Source organism: Odontesthes bonariensis, chromosome 1 (assembly GCF_027942865.1).
Source record: "Odontesthes bonariensis isolate fOdoBon6 chromosome 1, fOdoBon6.hap1, whole genome shotgun sequence".
Taxonomy (NCBI): domain Eukaryota; kingdom Metazoa; phylum Chordata; class Actinopteri; order Atheriniformes; family Atherinopsidae; genus Odontesthes; species Odontesthes bonariensis.
Genome location: NC_134506.1, coordinates 15,814,386 through 15,833,528, shown reverse-complemented (window position 1 = coordinate 15,833,528; position 19,143 = coordinate 15,814,386). Strand labels below are relative to the sequence as shown.

The window sequence follows — 19,143 nt, the reverse complement described above, 5'->3', positions numbered from 1 at the left end:
ACGTCTGGGCATTTATCAGATGGGATGAGTCAATAAAGGTAATCATCATTGGACGCAGCTCTGATTAAATCTTTGTGATGTACCATATGCAGAGTGAAATCAATATTTATTTTGATTAATTAGCAACGGTAATGTGATATCACATGACAGTGTCAGGCTCTGTGGTTCTCGCTCTGTATCATCGTTGGCGGATGTGACACTTTGGAACTCAGGCAAACGGCAGAAACCTCCTCCTTCTTCTCCAGCAGCAGCGCGCAATGATCCAGCTTCTCCGCAGTGGACCGGCTTGCTTCTTTTGGACCACTCCAGACTGTCACGGAACAAGTAAAGTCTGCAGTTGCTGAGAAAAAGAACGGAGGTGACCACCGGTGTCTGTTTGGAGTCGTAGGCTTTGCCAGCCCAGCTTTCATCGGAGGCTCTGCCTGCTGTTTGAGGGGTTTTCCCTCCGTGTTCGGCCACCGGCTCACCTGCAGAGGCAGGACCATGCGCTCCCGTGCAACGCTCCCCCGGTAAGTCACCGCAGAACAAGTCAGTCTGTGCGTAACGAACGGTTGGATGTGAAAAAGTCTGTTAAGCTGCGGAAAAAATACGATATAATACTGGGTGAAGATGTAGGATTAAGAAACTATTCATAACGAGTTGTTGGATAACAATTCCTGTTGACTTTTCCCAAAATAAGTTATGCCCTTTCACCTCTTTACTGTGAGCTACTGTGAGCTGCAAGAAACATGTAGGGAACATCAGAAAATAAACAGGGGGGAAAAAGGTGCGTGTCTTTAGACTACAAAAAACAATGGATAGTTTCACTGTTTAGTCATAAGCAAAAAGACAGCTTGTATTGTACACTGATGGGCTCATGGCCAATCCCTTGGGCTACTTCAGGAATTTTCCATCAGGGCCAAGAGAGCCCTGATCTTTACCCTGTTTGTCATATTTGCAGCATTAAAGCCAGGGGAAGATTATTGCTGCTGAGTTCCAGCGCAGATAAAAGTTCTTGAAGTTTAAACAACCCACCCATGCATGTAATTGTAAATACACGATGCAGGCTTTAGGCATGAGGATGTTTTATGAGAGCCGATGTCCAGACATCTGGTCATGTTAAACCACTTGTGTTTTGCAGAAATATTATGACAAATTTCCCTCTTTTTTAATCACAGTTGTTTACATGATCGCCTTCTGTCCATCCACAGGCTTAGCATCCTCCTATGTCTCCTTTTCCTTGCTCCCGTTTCCTCCTCACGGCCTCAGTGGATTCTCCAGCGTGTCCCTGTGGTCCTACCCCAGCAGACGGATGCTCGACCAGCTCCTAACTTCCTGTCTCCGGCTCGCTTAGATGTCATCTCCCCCTGTGACCCTGAATGCCACAAGAAAGCCCCTCGCCCGAGCTACTGGGACTTGCGGCATCTTCTGGCCTTTGAGACTCTGCATTCTGATGGTCAACTCACTGAGACATCCATTGGGATTTATGGCTACAAACCCACTTCCAACACCAGCTCAGAATACTCCACTGGAACTGCCGGAAAGGCAGAGCGATCACACGTCAGAAGAAAGCGACAGATCTTTGGCCATGATGGACGTTTCAGCATTGCGGGGCAGAACTTCTTGCTTAAATATCCATTCTCAGTGGCTGTTAAACTGTCAACTGGATGTTCTGGTACACTGGTGGGGGACCGTCATGTACTCACAGCTGCTCATTGTGTCCATGATGGTAAAAATTATGTAAAAGGAGCCCAGAAGCTTCGGGTTGGCTTTTTAAAACCTAAGCATCGAGAAACACAATATTCTTCCATTTACCTTCCCTCCAACTTTACCAATCACATTGAGGGAGGCCCTGCTCCATACACCCCACCGATCAACGACAAGATGAAGTTCCAGTGGATCAGAGCCAAACGCACCCATGTTCCGAAAGGATGGATTAAAGGAAATGCCAATGACATTGGGATGGACTATGACTACGCTTTGCTCGAACTCAAGAAACCCCACAAACGACGTCACATGAAGTTGGGGGTTAGCCCCCCAGCTCAGAGACTGCCTGGTCGTCGAGTTCACTTTTCAGGATTTGATAATGACCGTGCAGGAAAGCTTGTGTATCGGTTCTGTCCAGCCGGAGAGGAGACTACGGACTTGTTGTACCAGCACTGTGATGCTCAGCCCGGGGCCAGTGGCTCGGGAGTCTACGCCCGGATGTGGGATGGGCGACGCCGGCGCTGGGAGCGAAAGGTGATAGGTGTGTTTTCTGGGCATCAGTGGGTAGAACGACAAGGGGCATCTCACGAATTTAATGTAGCGGTAAGAATCACACCTCTAAAATATGCGCAGATCTGCTACTGGATAAAAGGAAACTTTGTGGACTGCAGAGAGGGGTGATGAAATGATGGAGAGGAATGACCAAACAGAGGTGGAGCTACAAAACCACAGGCTCACCACATCATCAAACATCCTCCGGGGACATTGGGGCCTAAATAATCCACATTTTGCCATCCTATTGTGTGTAGCACTGACACAGCGTTACTATAAATATCAAAATTTTGTTTGTCACCCTAATTCTCAGACTCCAGTGTTAGTATGACAGCGAAAAAATACAACAGTAATGCCACTGAATTATGTAAACAGGCCACGCTAATTCTACGTTGCATCTTCATTTGCATTTTTTTTTAGAATGTAAAACAATTATTATCTGCTTGTTGAAACATTAATCTGGATAATCAAGTTATCTTTGAACTCCTATGATGTGGAACATGGACTGAAGGAGTGAGTCGGTGCAAACTACCTTTACACAACTATAGCCTTTCCATTGAGCTTATACTAAAGACTGCACTGTTAAGACTTTTTCTACTGAATGTTGCATCTGAGAATGAATGTACAAGTCAGCTACCAAAGTTGCAAACTGTTTTCGTGTAAAACCATCTTGTCTGGTCTTAATGGACAAACAAGTTATCTGAAAGCATACTGTGCTGAATTTAAAATGATAAAAAGCTTTTGGAAGAACACTCAATTTAAGGCAGATGATTTCATCAACTGCAAATGTCTTCTCCCAAAACTGATGTGCGACTTGTTAGAGCCACAAGTTGTTGAATGTTGTTTTATTGCTTAGTGCCATCTGGTGGCCGCACAATGCACTGCAGGTTTCCACTATTTGAATCATGTCAGCTCAGCAGAGGCTTCTGTATGCACTTTTGAAGCTGCTCTTGTGACTTTTCTAAAATGGAAGAGTTTGGAGGATTTAATCAAATATATTGTCTGAAATAAACAGCTCTGTCACTTTCTTTTCCTCATTCCACTCATACGATATAGGTTTTGCACATAAAAGGGCACAATGTTGGTTTAACAGCATTTTATTTCAGGTGTCAGAATATTCTGAAATGCTGTGGAGAAGCTGAACAACAGAGATAAGACGAACAGCTCCTAAGTTCCCCGACACCGGCACACTGAATAACCATGAGTCTGAACCTGGATCCTGGGACATGATGCATTCATAAGGAAAAATAAGAGAACCCAGGCTGCAAATTGCTTTTTTTTTTTTTTTTTTTTTAACACTTCATAACAAATGAGCCACACAACATCATGACTATTTTTATCCTCGCTTTAGATTTTTTCATGTAAAGTCAAAGGAGATGAACACTTCAGGTCACTGTGGTTAAGATGTGATACATTTGAAATCTCTCCATATTTCATTCCTTAGCTCTCTTTTTCAGCCTTTACTGGTGTCACTAAATGAAAGTGGCCAACAATCTGCTCATTTAAGTAACTCAAACAGAAGCCTGACTGAAATGCAAACCTTAAAAATGACTCATGTCAGTGTTATCATTTAGTTAAGGGCAAGTAAAAGATGCCAATACTACAACCATTCAAAAAAATGCTTCTTCAGTGACGGTGCTCAGTTTGAGGCTCGTTTCCATCAACTACACAAACATACCAATCCAACACAACAGCACCATCCAGCTGCAAAGGTTTGCTACATTCACGTGAAAAATGCAAACAGAACACAAGCACCAAAGAACTGAACTTAGAGGCAAGTTTGCAGACAAACTGGCACGTGCAAGGCATTTGGGTTTAATTAAGGACCGGTTAAGCTTGTGTGCTCATGATGAACACAGTCTCATCTCAGAGTACTTTCCGTGCCTTCATTAAAACTCAAACCAAAACCTAAGCGAGGCAGTTAAAGTGGGAATGAAAACAAGGACAGAAAATCTTGATTCTCGGGTTTCGATGCTAACACTGCCCACATTTGAGCGCAAACTGTAGAATGAAGCAGCCGGCTGAGACGAGGCTCAAACAGAGAAAAGCAATGAAGTGTAGGCAGATGTTCCCAGAGTGTGGTTAAACAGAAAGGCAACTTGTTTGGAACACCCCTTCATGGTGATATGACGGCGTTATCTCCCTGCTGTCGATTCAATTTCCATCACTGCTTAAAATGTCCCAATCAAACGGTGTCTGCTATTGAATCCATACGAGAGCTTAGGAGAAAGTTTAGGTCCTGGAATGTACCAGCAGAAAAATGTTATTATCAGCCCCATTCATTTTGTTATCTGCATTGGATTAAAAGAAAAAAGAAAAGAAAAAAAAAAGTGCCCCGATGCCACTCCATTTCAAATCCCGTAAACTTGAAGAGAGCACATAAGAGTAATTCACTGTCGCTGCAAGGTGATTTATTGTTGTCAAAGTGTGGACAGACATCCAACGTTTCGTGTTCTGAACTTAATCATCTGCTTATAATACCAGCATTTCACATGTTTAACCAAAATAACCAAAACCCAAGTGAGGCAGGACTGTATTTTTGTAACCATAGTTAGTTTTCTAAATGTGCTTGGACTTTATGGATGCCAATAGTCTCTGAAATCTCTCAATAGTTTAACACATTTAAATCAGCAAAGGCTGGCTCTGTAAATGTCCCTTAAGAAGGACAATGATATGACACAAACAGATACTGAAAGTAAGAACAGTAATATGATGAAAGACGGAGGACAGCATTCTCTACAGACTGTAAATAAGAGAATTTCCTAATGACTGATGTCAGATCAGTTTGATTGGGAGATTTTCTGATCTTGGTGGTAAAGAAAAAAAACAGCAAAAAAAAAAAAAAGACCAAGACTCAGCTTTATGAAACAGTTCAACATTTTGGGGATTTCCTCATCTTTTTTGTGTTGGTTTAGAGTCAAGTATGAAAGTTGACGTCTCTCTCTTGGCTGTACAGTAAACATGAATCTGTAACCAGCTGTGGGATTTGCTTAGCTTAGTTTGAGAGAAGAAATACTGAAAAAGCCAGTGTGTCTGAAGCCAAGTCAAGGCAAAGAAAAATGAGGATTCTGTTGCCTTTAGCTCTATTAAAAAAAAATCAAAAGCATCTATTTGTCAGTATGCATGAATAATTGTCTAATACTTCAGTTTTGTGTGGTTTGAACAAGGGGAGTAAAAACAAAAGAAAGTCTATCAGCCTGCTCTTAAATCTTGCCACACTAACTGTTTCCACTGTATCCAGGTGCTGGGCTACTATGAGCAGTATTCATACTCTCATTTAATGCTTTGCCCAGAAAAAAAAAAAAAATACAAGCATTCTTTAAAAAAAAAAAAGGCAAACCATCTCTTTAAGAACAACGGAACAGGATTGACAAAAAACTGCTGCACCAATGCTGAAATGATCAAAACCCCCTGCAGCCCCCCGAAACACCTACCTCCAGATTTAAGAGGTAAGGTTGAAGCTGAATTCAGAACAATCGGGATCTCAGGAACGACTCCTTCCTCTCGTCCAAGTTGCTCATCCGGTTTAACTGACAAACCGAGGCCAGGTCTGCTCTGTGATTGGCCACGTGCACTTAAAATATCTTTGGTGAAAGTCACCCCCAGGCATCCTAATTTCCCTGTCGCCTAGCAACAATGTAACATAAAATGCTAATGTTGTCAGCGTGGTAATGCCCGGTGTAACACAGAAATAGTATACAAAATAAAAAATACTCTTTTAAATAGGTATGTATAAACATTGCATTAAAAATAGAACCGTATCAAAACACAATTATGAGTTCACAGTCTGTCCCTCGACACACAACTATTTCCCCTCCACATCCAGAGTTTGTAGACGAGGTCCTGCTGTGCAGTTCCTTTACTGTGACTTGAGCCCTAAACTGTTGGAGGACAGAGGAAAGGAATAGGCTTTGCCCAGCACAATGCGGTCTCGGAGCAGTTTAAAAAGCACATAGTAGTTGCAGAAGAGAATAAGGCCCAAAGACAATGTGTGGTTCCAGCGCTCAGAGCGCAACAGAGAGTATAACTGGTATGAAACCACACTGGACTCTATCCAAATCAGCAGGTTCAGGATCCGCAATGGCTTGTGGAACAGGAACTGCAAAACCAACAGACAGCAAAGTTAGAACTAAAAATGACTCAGTATGAAGTTGGTCACAGATGAGAACAACCAATAAAAGAGGAAGTAGACAATGAAATTAAGACTATAATATACACATACAGACAGTTTAAAGAGAACAGTTAACTTGACTTGGACTGCTGGCTGGCAGGCAGATGTCAAAAATGTGGGAACATGCAGCCCAATGTTTGTTTGAGTCAGAAAAATCCATATAAATCCTGTATAAAAGAGGCATTAAAGCTGTACTATACCAATGAGTGTATAGGCAAAGGCCGAGGTACAGTCGAATGGTCTATTTTGTTTCATAACATTCGGAACTGAGTGAAAAGGTCCAGAGTTTCTGAGCAGCTGCCAAGATAAGAGCTGTTCTGATTCTCCAAATTCCACAGAAAGGAGCTCCAACACTTCTTTTAATATCTCCTTAAGCACAGAATACACCAGACCATCCTTATATACAGTAGAAGGAGATCATTCTGTCCTACTACTTCATGCGACCACAATCTTCAATATGATGCTTGATTATTTTTTATCCATTTGTACAAACTGCAATTTGTGTGGATAAACATGGGAAAAGGAGCGTGAGAAGCCTGTGGCAGTAATATACGCCTCCTCCTTCATTATGAACCTTGACAACAAGGTTATATTTCACATCATCTCTGATACGATATATATGATATAACCTTTGTGTAACAACGTGATAAGACTGCATCAGTATCTAAAGGACTTTCTGCAGAATTTTTATTGAACATCTGCAGTTTCAGTGCTGCAAACTCACATCACTCAGTTTTGATTAGTTTACTTGTGACTGAATTGTCATTGCAGCATAGTAATTATTTCTTAAGAATTTTCTTAAGAATCCCAGGAAAGCTCTTAGGAAAAGATGATAAGAGATCATTTTTCAGACTATTCGACAGGACAAGTGACCTGTTACTTAAAGTATGGGAGAGTGGACTTCAGGGTTTGCAGCAAGAACATCTAACAGCTGTGTAGTTTATATGGTAAAGATGTCATAATTCAATCAACCATCATCAGTGTGAATAAATAGGTTATGTCCTCTGTGACGGTGATAACATTTTTTTAAAAAGATACTCACATAAAACCTTGCATGGGAAACATCAGAGGGCAGAGCAACATTATAAGGTCCGACTGCTCTATATAGACATCGACTGTGTCGTACCAAAACCCCCTGAGGCCAAATGGTGCTTTCTGACCACCTGAAAAATGATCAACACAAAAATAATTGTTTTAAAAGTACAATTTAATTTGGTTTCAAGTGAATAGATGTGTACACCAAGGGCTACTCACACGTGCTGAGGTGCGTTACTGTATGAGCCGTGCTCCAGTTTCTGCCAGCGGCCCAGGTGAGCCGACGAGCGATGAAGCAAGTCACAGTAGCCGGGGGGGAGCAGTTGGCTCATCAACATCACAAATGCATTGATCCACACCATAATCAGATGCTCACATGACCAGCGCATGTCATAGTACTGGGTACTCTGTTGAGAGAGCGTCAACAACAAAATGATCAAGAAAGCAGGCACAACTGCAGCAGCAACATGACCGGCGATGAATTAATGGTACGGTATGACAAAAACTGTTTGCACTTTAACACCGAAAGCCACATAAAGATACCTACTTTCACAAAGCAGAGAGGCAGGAAGGCGACATAGTAAGCACTGAACAAAGAGTTGAACAGCACTTCCTTGATTCGCCGGTTGAAGTCGCTCTTCAGCTCTTCCACCTCTGCTCGAATCATTTCTGGCGTGTCTGAGTGTGTGTGTTGTGGGCAGGTGTGAGTGGGCATGTGTGGAGGGCTGGAAAACTGCTCTCTGAGGTTCTCTCGTAACAGGAGGAGGAAGTCGCGTGGCCGAAAGAAGGGGGACTCTGTCAGGTCGGCCTGCTGGTGGTCGGCTGGGTAATCGCAGTCGGCTGCAGCCGCTTGGCTTTTCCCTCCCTCCTGATGGAAACAGCAGAGCGGCACGTACACACCAAATCTAGTGTGGAGAGGTGAGAAGAGGAGGACAACAACACAGCATGTTTTAGTTCCAGATGATTGAGGGATGAAATGAATATGTGTGATCATAAAAATCATGCAAATTTGACAAATGTGAGACACATTAAAGGACAGCAGACTCCATTGTTTACTTCCATTAGCACATACAGTACGAACCTGCCTCACAGCATTATAACTGAAATACCAGATCAAACAACATCTTTGTGAATCATTTGCTTTAAACATTCTCCGTGCTGATAAGTTCAGCTTTTTCTTCGACAGTGATGTGATAGCTTAGGTGTCACAACAATGTTTTAAGTGAGACCTTAATAGCATTTTTGCATCTTCTTTACCCAAATAGAAAAAGACAGGAGTTGTTTTTTTGGGGTTTTTTTTGCAATTCCCTTCATCGTTTGAAGCACAAAAGGGTGACTCAGAGAGTTTCTGTAGCTTTTCAAAAGTGACAATCTGAATTTCACACCCATTCCACAAAAGGAGCAAGTACTCTCCAGGTTAAAAACATTTCTTTTCTCATGCGTCTATGCATGAAATCTGCACGGTATCTTTGAACTCATCTAGACTGTTGCTTGTTTTTAATTCATTTTAAGAATTTTATTTGTTTCTCTTTATATTCTTTTATGTATTTTAATGCTTCTTACACTCCCCGCTGCAATGCTTTCATCTTATGTAAAGCACTTTGAATTGTTTTGTACATGAAATGTGCTATACAAATAAATTTGACTTTTGACTTTGATTCAAGTTCTTCCCCACAATTCTCCATCAAGCTAGAATTGAGTGCATCATTAGGAATATATTCCAGGAGAAAAAGATTCTGATAGCAGGCCGTTTGGGTTAGGCCCACCATTCAGAAGAGGAATTAAACTAAAACTGTGCTTTAGAGAGCGAAGTGCATCACAGACTTACGGGTATCCCAGGAAGAGAAGATTGAGCACAGAGTGGTTCTTGCACAGGTTGACCAGCGTCCAGCAGAGCACCCAGCCGCACAACGTCAGCAAGCTGAGCCGTGCTGCGATTAGTACCACATAACGGAGCAGGGATCCTCCGCTGCTCTGAGACACCTGCACGAGACAGATATCAGAGGAACTGTGGCACTAAAAACTGCCATCAAACAGGGTTCAGTTCCCACTGGGGTTCTGTGGGATATAGAGTGCTAGATAACTCAAAACAGATCAGGATGGGTTTACCTCTGAAACAATTGTCCAAACAAGCCTCCTGGCCAACATGACTGTAATGAAGATAGCAAGGTGGTAGTCCATTAGATGAAAGTTCTACAAGGACAAAAATAATGTACTTTTATTAGTTTTCCACATTTTTAGTTATACTTTTCAGTTAGGTCTGAATCTCACAATAAAAATCTGTTATGAGCAGTTCCTACACAAGTTTTAAAGTTAGGAAAGCAAGAGCATCAAGAGCGCTGATGTGTGTTGGTGTGTGTTCTTACAAGCGAGGTAGAGGCAGCAGGGTGGCTGTATGGGTACCACCACACCGTCCTGTAGATGTTGATGTACTGGACAAACAAGGCAACCAGCAAGTAAAGAAAAAGCAGGAACTCAAACAGCAGGCTGCTGTCCGAGGGCAGCTCGGGAATCCTCGAGTGACGGACCGGCTCCGGAGTGATGAGGGCAGAAAGAGGCGGGGCAGACAGACCCATCGAGTTATTGCTCCTGAGCAGACGTGGACAAATGAAAACAGAAACATTCAAAACAGATATCTCTGGGACACAGAGTGAGTATTTGGTACAATGTTTGTGTCACTTTACACCTGCTACAAATTTTGTAGAAAAAAAAAAAAAAATTACAGAAACATTTGCCTGGAAAGTGAAGAGTGAAGGCCAACGGTTGGGACGCATCGGTAAAAATGATTATTTCAAGCAGGAGAAAAAAACGTTAATGAGCTCCAAGGGCTCTTACACACCAAACTGATGTGAAGAACCAGCAGCCACTGGAGGCTCCCTGCTGTGTCTTTGTATGCTGCAGGTATCTGAAAAATCAAAACAGCCCTCGAACACACCACAAAGACCACTTCAAACCGCTGGTCAGGATGTACAACCTGCACCTGCGCAAAAGGTTCACATTTCAACAGTGCAGGCGGAGGTAGTAGTAAATGAAACCTAATATCCATGAAACAATAAATAAAAGCAAACACAGCAGCCTCTCTCTTGAATCATGATCATCAGCTGTGTGACGTGTTAAGTCAGCTCTGTTGTCAGTGCCGTCACCGTTCCTGTGTACAACTTTGAGAGTCACTTTGAGTCTGAAAATGCAGACTCTACGTTACACATCCAAAACAGAGGAGAGAGTGTTCCGTCGAGAGGTCCTGGCTCTGACAACTGATGATGAGAGCGCAGTCAGCAGGAAGAGTAAAGAATGTGGAAGTTAGAGAGCGATAGCGAGACGCTAAAACAAAACTTGCAGGGACTGATGCATGATCAGAAACGTCAGGCCCCTTCACCACCTCTGCTTAGTGGTTAAACAGGAGCAGATGCTCAACTGTGGAAGTAAGAGGTGTGTCTGAGTGTCTTATTTTTTATAAATCATTTGAATTATTTTTATACATTTCAATTTTGATGTTAAATAAAAACAAAGATAGCCCATTTTCTTTATGTCTGATATTATGATAAATAATATTTCATTCAATAAATGTATTCTGCCATCATAAGAGTCTGTTGACATTAAGTTAATATTGTTTTCTTTCTCTACCTCTCTCTCTCTCTCTCTCCCCAAAAGAAGTGTTAGTCCTTAGGAATGTGTTCTAACTAAACTGTTGTTACAGCGGCTTTGAGCACGCATGAGTGTGCACGTACCTGCTCCTGAGGCCTGTGCCATTGCCAACGTTGCCACCAACGAGAGTCTGCAGGGATGGCAGAGCGGAGCGACTTATCTGCTGTCTGCTGGGACCCCTGCGGCCTCCTGGCATGGTCGCCAGTTACCGTTCCTCTCAAAATGCCACCATGTACTGCCAGGCCACTACAGGAACGGGAAAAAAAAATAAATAAATAAATTAAAAAAATAAATAAAATCAATGAAGATCATGAAAACAGATCATTAGACAGAAAAACAATTCAAGTAGAACTGAAAGCCAGTGGACAAGCTTTAATCAACAGCATCTGGGAGACCATTGAAAAGCCTTTGGGATAGACCAGCCCGAGGCATTAACTTAACTTAGGCGTAAACAGTAGTAAAGTTATTTAAGGAAGGAATATCAGAGCACTGCACATAGGGATGTCTGCAATTCTGTGGCTCTCAACTTATCCCCCCCAGTCAACTTGTTTTATCTTTTCAACGTCAGAAATTTCATCAATCAGTATAAGAATAAAATAGTTTCTTACTGGTAACCATATATTATATTAGCCACACCTACCAGTACAATGCAACAAAACTAACACCTCAAACAATGTCAAACAAAGTGACTACATACTGGCTCAACACTGAACAAATATAAACCTCAGTGAGTTGGGATTTATTGCAGGACCGTGAATGGTCCATCCTCTGGAAATGTAACGTCACGGAAACAATTTTTCATAACGCCACCGACACAACATCAGCAAACCATTCCAAAGACTCCCTGTTTGCGGTCAAACAGCTATTTAACAACACAAACACAGCAATCACCAATTTCCAACCACCCAGAACACCAAACCTGTTTAGAAGCTGTCCTGTCTACTTAAACTAATCTTGGGATACGACTGCCTGGAGGTGTTTGCAGAGGCAACTTTCGAGTGCATCTCAAAAACAAATGACAGAGGAGTTTGTCTTGATTGTTTCTTTTAATATCTGGCAGGTCTTCGACACTGAAGCTCTCAGCAGGAACCGTCATCAACAAGACAGATTAAAGTTTATCTCAGTACCGTCTTTATAACACACTTCAACCTTGCAAGCAAACACAGAGGTGTAACAAACAACATCAACATCAACCGCTCTTCTCTATCTTAAAGCAGGGAAGAACAACCCTCTGAGAGAGCTGAATGGAATGTGGCCAATATTGGGCTGGTATTGATTACACTTGTGTCTCCTGATAGGACAAAAAGGGCCAATCAGAGACATTCTTTGATGATTTTTCCAACGCCTCTCCTTTAGATTTGTCTCTATTTTTTTCACACCAAAAATGTCAGCTTATTTAAGCTATGACACTGTTCAGTTCTACAACGCACCTGTCTGGCAGTTTTAAATCATGCAAATAAAACACTTATTTAACAGCTTTGTGTTTAAATAATGCAAAAATATCGATCTTGATGGAGAATGTGGTGCTTAACACTTGTGTTTTGAGATGCAGATTACAAATACTGCCGCTGACAGGTAGTCTGGCCATTATTTTCATTTTGAAGGTTTTTAAATTATGAGAAAACGGTGAAAAAAATGCCGGTAGTCAGATTCCAGAAGTATAATTACTCCGTTAATCCAGGAAATAACCAAGAGTAGTCGAAAATGTAGATAATCTTAAGATTCAGTTCTATCATGTTTCATGCTACACAACCTCTTGATGTAACCTGAAACTCAATAAAAGGCCAAAACAAGAAATTTGAAATGATGTGACCATACACAAACCAGCTGTGCGTGGCGGCCCTATCAAACCAAAGACATCAAAGTTGCATCTGAAACTCGTCATGCTCGGCCTTGATATAATGTACAATTTATCTCATCGCTCAGTGGCTTTTTAACTAAAAGTCTCGTCCCGCCCCTTTTTAATGAGTCAGTTGTGGGCTCCTAAATGAAACTAAAATCAGCATCCATCCTGTGTAAATCATCATTTCCTTTCTGCCGATGCGCTCTATGAAACACGATGGCGAAGATAATGAAACACATTCAGAAGGCACTGTGTAGCTGCAATAAGAAAAAGAAAAAACACACAGTATTAGAGCCGAGTCTACAAACAGGAAACAGACGTTAAGACGCGCAATCCACAAAAAACACGTCACAGGGGACCTCAGTTACTGCTGAAATTCAACAGTGAAAACAGGAACTATAAGCATCAGAAAGCAACTACAATGGGAGATTGCATTGTTTTGTCCTTTTGTGGAGGCGCAGTATGTTTCTCTCTTTCAGCTTTACACGTCGGGGGTTGTGTGGGGGTGGGTGGGGGGTGTTTAACTATACGGTCTTTCCTCGGTGGAACATTTCAATGGGAGGTGTTTTTGACTGGAGACTTGCTAAGACATGCAGTAGAGCACCTTGTGTGAATCATGGCATCAGGCAACGTTGACATTTTTTACATGGCGGAAAAACTTGGGAGCTCACTTTAAAAAGGCTGTTTTAAAACACAAAGAGTGGAGCCCGTAGCTCTCCGGCTGGTTGAGGAATCGAACTTCAGATCGTTAAGAAGCTATCTAAAGCCACATCTACTCACGCAACATCGACAACATGCGGGGGACTGAATTGTACGAGGATGCATCAGTCAGTTGTGTGACGACTCCAGATAGCACCGAGCATTTCTCCGCCGTCCAGCTTCGATATCCAACACTGCTCCGATGTGGCCACGAGCTATGACCGCAACAGCGACACGGGCGAGTCCTTCTCTCCCCGACTGAAAGCATAAAACACGTCTAAAAGTTAGTCCGGGGCACCAGCAGCAACAGTGTAAATGCGTTGCACAGAGACCGACGTGGCAAACCTGCACCTCCTCTCCACGTGCCGTCATCAGGACGCGACTTCAGCGCTCGCGCGCACTGCACAGTCGCAGTTCAGTTTGAGTTTTTTCATAAAAAGGATGCTAAATGTTTCTTTATAAGAAACCTGCTAATCCTCTTTGCTAAATTTTATATTCATAAATGTAAATTTGCTCATAAAACACCATGTTTTTCTGTTTTAATTAAAGATATGGAAATATATATCAAATCAATAACAGACTCTACAAATGAAAAGGCTCTAAGGACAATTTCAATATGTACGTCTTTGCATGTTCTTATTTAATTATCACCCCTGGTTGTTTGTTTGCATGGTTGTTGTATTGTGTTGTATACTTCAATCTGTTGGTTTGTTGTATACTAATATTGTTTAAATAAAGTTCTTACAAAAAAATAAAGTTCAGTTTGAGTTTGACAGAGATAAGTTAAAGAGGAAGTCCCCAACTGAAACCGCAAAGGGGAATGCTTGTTGTAACTCTGTTCTGACCACAAGGCCTCAAAGAGATGCAAAACCCTGTTGGCAACACTTCATAATTTCACGAAGACTGTGTCGTAATCTCTGAAAATGTTAGGTGTAAATGTTATGCTTAATAAATCTCTGATTTGAATGCGTGTTAAGATGGAGACAATATTGAAAGAAAGGTCTATGGTTTAAGCCAAATAGTGAATTGAATATGACCTAGTCTGAATTTTGAATGAGAGGAAAACAGATATACATTACGTTTTAGATAATGATTGACTGTGAAATTGTTTTGTCCTTTTATTGGCAAAATTAATCAAATCAATCTCTCTTTTAGTTCTTCTGTCCCCAGTCTCAGCAGACCATCAACCATGGAAAAATTCTCACCGATATCATTAAAAGATCTCATGGTTGATTAGCCTGGCTGACGCGTCCACATCTCGATGAGATGGTGGTCTGGGAACTAGGTGTGCATTTTCTCGTATTTGAGGCGTGGTTTACGAATGCCTAGAGCCGTTTATTGGGCGCTACGAATGTCTATCAAATGGCGTCTGGTTCTTCCCATGCTGCTTTGCGCGCGATTCATAGCCAATTGTATCACTTATACCAGATGACGTTAGCCTGGGCGAAAGCCGACTGTTGACTCTGTCAAACAGTCTGGAAAAACCCAAGAGGAATTCGTTTCCATGAAGGGTGGGACCTTACTCAGCAACTTAAATTCATTGGAGTTCCCTTAACCAATCAGTAATGTTTAGAAAGGACGTAGATTATGCGCCGAAGTTCATGCTTACTCTCGCGAGGCTCTAGCCCGCGAATCACGCTTCCCACATCCAGTTTCATTATACCGGAACCACAGTAGCGGCTCGTGGTCTGGAAAATAGGCGGGGCAGATGATCTCCGTTATCAAAATGGAAGCTTTTATGGAGCATACGCAATAGGCCAATAGTCTATGCAACCATACGGGGGGGGGGGGGGCACTCGCATAAAAGTCTGCCATACAACAAACACAAAAGCCACGTGAAAATGAGCGAAGTGAAAGTTTGTGAAAGGAATTAATACTGCCTACGTTTCAATTAGAGGGAAACTTGTCTCAAAGCATTGCATGGCTAATTTCATGGCACAATTCAGATGCGCCTTGCTGGACTCGTGTTTTTTTTGCCTTTTCCGAAAAATGCTTCATGTCACACACACCGACAGTGTTCCAACCTAAGCAGCTAGCAGACAAGTAACCTACTGTACATGTACGAAGCTGTCAACACATTGTTTACTGTCTCAACATTGCTTTGCTCATCAAGCTAAGATATTTCATTAAAGGGACACTATGTAATAAATTAAGTCATTTATTAGCTCAAATCAACATATTCATTCATAAGTTAGTCCTCATTGGTGTAAAATGATCTCTGTCAAAAATCTCACTTATCCTCCTGAGTGAAGAATAACTTGTCTGTATCTACATAGAGCAGGTAACCTCTATGGAGGCTGCCATGTCCTTCTGGTCTATGAAAAACGACGAAGTGCCGAGAGGGACATAAAGCACTTCGAATCGCGATTTCCCCACCCCAGGCCTTCAAGCGGAAATGACGTCATTGTGACGTCATTTCTGCCAAATGGCTTATTACAGCCGCTAATGCTAAATAGATTTTATTCCTTGGCACATATGTGACCCGCTCTGGCGAAATGAGTCGGAAGTCGCAACGTTCTATTTTGAGGTACGGGCAGATAACGTGAAAAATCAATGGATTAAAAAAAAAAATTTTTTTTTTAGCTAATTTCAAAGAATAGACATTAAAAAACAATCTCCCAAAGTTGTATAATCCATATAATTGAGGAAAGGCATGTAAATGACAATTCAAGTTGACTTGCAAGTTGTATTAAATGCGTTAAAATTGAACAGGTTGAACAAATTCATCGACTCCTCTCCTGTTAACGTCTACCGTTCCTATACCTCTGAGGATTTCCCTTTACCTCTGAAACGTCTCCATCTCTGCTTACTTCATAAAACCAATCAAAATGCTTAAAAATGTACACACACTAGTGTTGCGCGGGCCGATGATTTTTACGGCCCGCCCCAACCCGACCCATCACGCAGCCAACCCAGCCCGCCCGACCCGAAAGATTACACAATGATTTTTAACCCGACCCCACCCGACCCGCTTAAAAAAAAAAATTAAATGAATAAGTATTTATTTATGTAGGCCTATTAAACACAAATGAACTGTCTGCGGCCGCGCAAGGGGGTGCGTAATGTCATAGGCTGCCAAAAGCTGCGCGCATTCACCCTTAATTTCCCTTGCATCAATACAGTTGCTACTCTAAAGTCTTGACCGCAGCACATCCATCTGACGATTATGGTTGTAATTCCACTTTTCGTTGCCACATCAGACACCCAAGCTCTGTGCATGTCATATGAATTTAGAGAGAGAGAGCTTCACGTGAGTAGGCTGCCTGTTTGCTTGCATTCTGCGGTGTTCAGCATTGGTGCTGTGCGCAGGGGGAGAGAGAGCAAGTACACAAGTGCAGACGCTGTCGATTGGCATTCTGCTGTCTCGGATGTGCGTAGGTGTGATTTTAACGGTGTAATTATGATGTCTGTGATCTGACCCGACCCGACCGCAACCCGTGGATTCTAAGAAAATAATGGCCCGACCCCACCCGGCCCGCGGGCTAGCCCGAGGGTCCCGTCGGGCTCGGGCCGGCCCGCGCATCACTAACACACACAGTGACACAAAGGCCCATAATAGGCGGGAAGTCATGTTTCGAGTGACTGGTGCACACGATTGGTCCAGCCATCACTCCTGTCAAACTAGCCATCTGTGTTGGTGTAGCCTAAACTAATCGTAGAAAGTCTCTCAATATTCGTCATTGTCAAAAAAGTCATTGTCTTATTACAATATTAGTATCGTGTAGTACTGTAGTATAGTGTAGTGTGTTGATCTGTGTTTTTGTTTTAAAATGTCATTCGCTAAAGAAAGTAGAGTCGCGAAAGCTTTAAACTCTCGTGGCGTCCAAATTTAGCTCTGCTGCTGGACAAGACTTGCTTGCGCTAGTTACGGATTTTTTTACTGACGTGATATCTTCTTAAGAAGATAATGACAGCGATGTCGAAGACTCGGATATGGAAAAGGAGCAAGAATTCGCCACTCATGTGGAAGATGACGATGAAGTCATTGAGCAACCTGTGACTGATATTAATGAGGTGACGAGGGCTATGTCGAGCTGTGGAGCAGTGTGTGTGGGAACAAAAATAAATATTTTCTAATCATTTGGGCTTCAGTCTGGTTTAATACCATTTTATATGTGTACAAATGCCTTTGGTAAAATTAAGCTTTAAGATAAAAAGTTTATCCCCTTAAATTCACAGGATTTTGAAAGCTATCAACAAAAAAACGGGCTAAAAACTTTAAACGCGATTTTCTCAGGTTTTCAATCGTAAAAAAAGGGTGGAAGATCATAAATCAAATGGTGTGGAAGTTGCCTTTAGGCGAAAAGATGAGCCGAAAACTTCTCACATTAAGACTCTGTGAGTCGCGTTTATTAACTGACCAAAAACTGACAGTTCCAACTGGTAGTTCCAACTGACAGTTCCAACTGACAGTTCCAACTGACAGCTCGCGCATCAACAGAACAGCTGTTATCATGAAACGTCACCGGATCTCTTAAAGAGACCGCAACTATTAAATGCATCATAACATTCAAGACAATGAACCGCACAACATTAAAGACGATGAACCAACAACATAACAGATAACAGAACACATATAAGAAAGTGAATTATGCCGTCAGTGTTGAGAGCACTACAATGGCCATATTTTGAAAACCATCCAACGTGTGACTTTGACTATGGTATCATTTTAAAGCTTATTTCCATTCCTTTCTTTTGATACCAAAATCTCAATTTTGACATTTGGGTCACTGTGACTCATTTTGCTGGATCAGGTCACATATGTCTTTGTGTTCATTAGCTCTCTTTTTGTAAGTGCATCATCTTCTTCTTTTTATTATTATTCCTATGCTCCCCCTGGCTATCTTCTTTTTGGCGTTATGCTCACATTTGTAAACTGTTATTTTGTTGATTTACTAATAAAGTTTAAAAAAAAAAAAAGCTAAATAGATTTTATCTCGTAAATGATCCCACTAATAATGCATTAATTGTTACCAAACTTCTGCCGTAGTATACATAGGCTCTTAACTCACTTAACTCACAAAACGAGGCATTAGAAAGTTTGTAAGTTTACCGGGAGTTTATTTACTGCTCCTATTGCTAACGCTGCTAATGCTAACGCTGCGTCGACGTCACTTCCGGTAACTCCCGGAATATGACTAATTGCATTGCTTGCACATCAAAGGAGATGTTATGTTATCTGACATGTTATCTGTATTTATAGTGTTGTTGTATGTGTGTTATGTAATCCTTTGTACTGTGTGTCTTGATTTCTTTTTGTTTGTATGGACCTTGAGTCTGAAGCTATAGCTTCTTGAATCTTGACACATTCCGCTTGCCGTAGTTCAAGAAGTTGCAGCGCACATTTGAAAACGTGAGGCGCTAGAGAGCAAATTCATTCAACTTTGCAAAATAAAATTGCACCACTAGATGGGGGAAGAAATTACATAATGTCCCTTTAAATCACTCCCAGTTTCCCACTTTGCAAAGACTTCGTTCACAATCACTTAAACTTTGTAAGATAGCAACTATA

At 41.8% G+C, this 19,143-nt stretch overlaps 2 protein-coding genes across 3 annotated transcripts; one reads left to right on the top strand and one right to left on the bottom strand.

Moving 5' to 3' along the window:
• Positions 1–219: 219 nt before the first annotated feature.
• On the top strand, positions 220–3,250 carry LOC142384384 (serine protease 23-like). The gene is made up of 2 exons (XM_075470590.1): positions 220–509; positions 1,191–3,250. The coding sequence occupies exons 1-2, from the start codon at positions 484–486 to the stop codon at positions 2,365–2,367; spliced, it is 1,203 nt and encodes a 400-aa protein (XP_075326705.1). The 5' UTR covers positions 220–483; the 3' UTR covers positions 2,368–3,250.
• A 69-nt stretch (positions 3,251–3,319) lies between these two features.
• tmem39a (transmembrane protein 39A) lies at positions 3,320–13,995 on the bottom strand. Of its 2 annotated transcripts, XM_075483529.1 has the most exons (10): positions 13,977–13,995; positions 13,713–13,889; positions 11,173–11,335; positions 9,811–10,033; positions 9,554–9,637; positions 9,273–9,427; positions 7,992–8,349; positions 7,664–7,851; positions 7,452–7,572; positions 3,320–6,337 (listed from the first exon to the last, which is right to left on the bottom strand). In XM_075483529.1, exons 3-10 carry the CDS (start codon positions 11,283–11,285, stop codon positions 6,098–6,100), a joined length of 1,482 nt encoding a protein of 493 aa, XP_075339644.1. In that variant the 5' UTR covers positions 11,286–11,335; positions 13,713–13,889; positions 13,977–13,995; the 3' UTR covers positions 3,320–6,097. The 2 variants fall into 2 exon arrangements, with proteins under 2 accessions (XP_075339644.1, XP_075339549.1); XM_075483434.1 differs by lacking the exon at positions 13,977–13,995 and having other exon boundaries at positions 13,713–13,970.
• Between the last annotated feature and the right edge of the window lie 5,148 nt (positions 13,996–19,143).

Bases quoted from the DNA above. Each gene is read 5' to 3' on its own strand.
- LOC142384384 (XM_075470590.1), top strand. From the start codon at position 484: ATGCGCTCCCGTGCAACGCTCCCCCG. The intron at 510-1,190 runs GTAAGTCACCGC...GTCCATCCACAG, and splicing joins TCCCGTGCAACGCTCCCCCG to GCTTAGCATCCTCCTATGTC.
- tmem39a (XM_075483529.1), bottom strand. From the start codon at position 11,285: ATGCCAGGAGGCCGCAGGGGTCCCAGCAGACAGCAGATAAGTCGCTCC. The intron at 10,034-11,172 runs GTACGTGCACAC...ACGTCTGCTCAG, and splicing joins GGCACAGGCCTCAGGAGCAG to GAGCAATAACTCGATGGGTC. The intron at 6,338-7,451 runs GTGAGTATCTTT...TTGGTTTTGCAG, and splicing joins TTTCCCATGCAAGGTTTTAT to TTCCTGTTCCACAAGCCATT.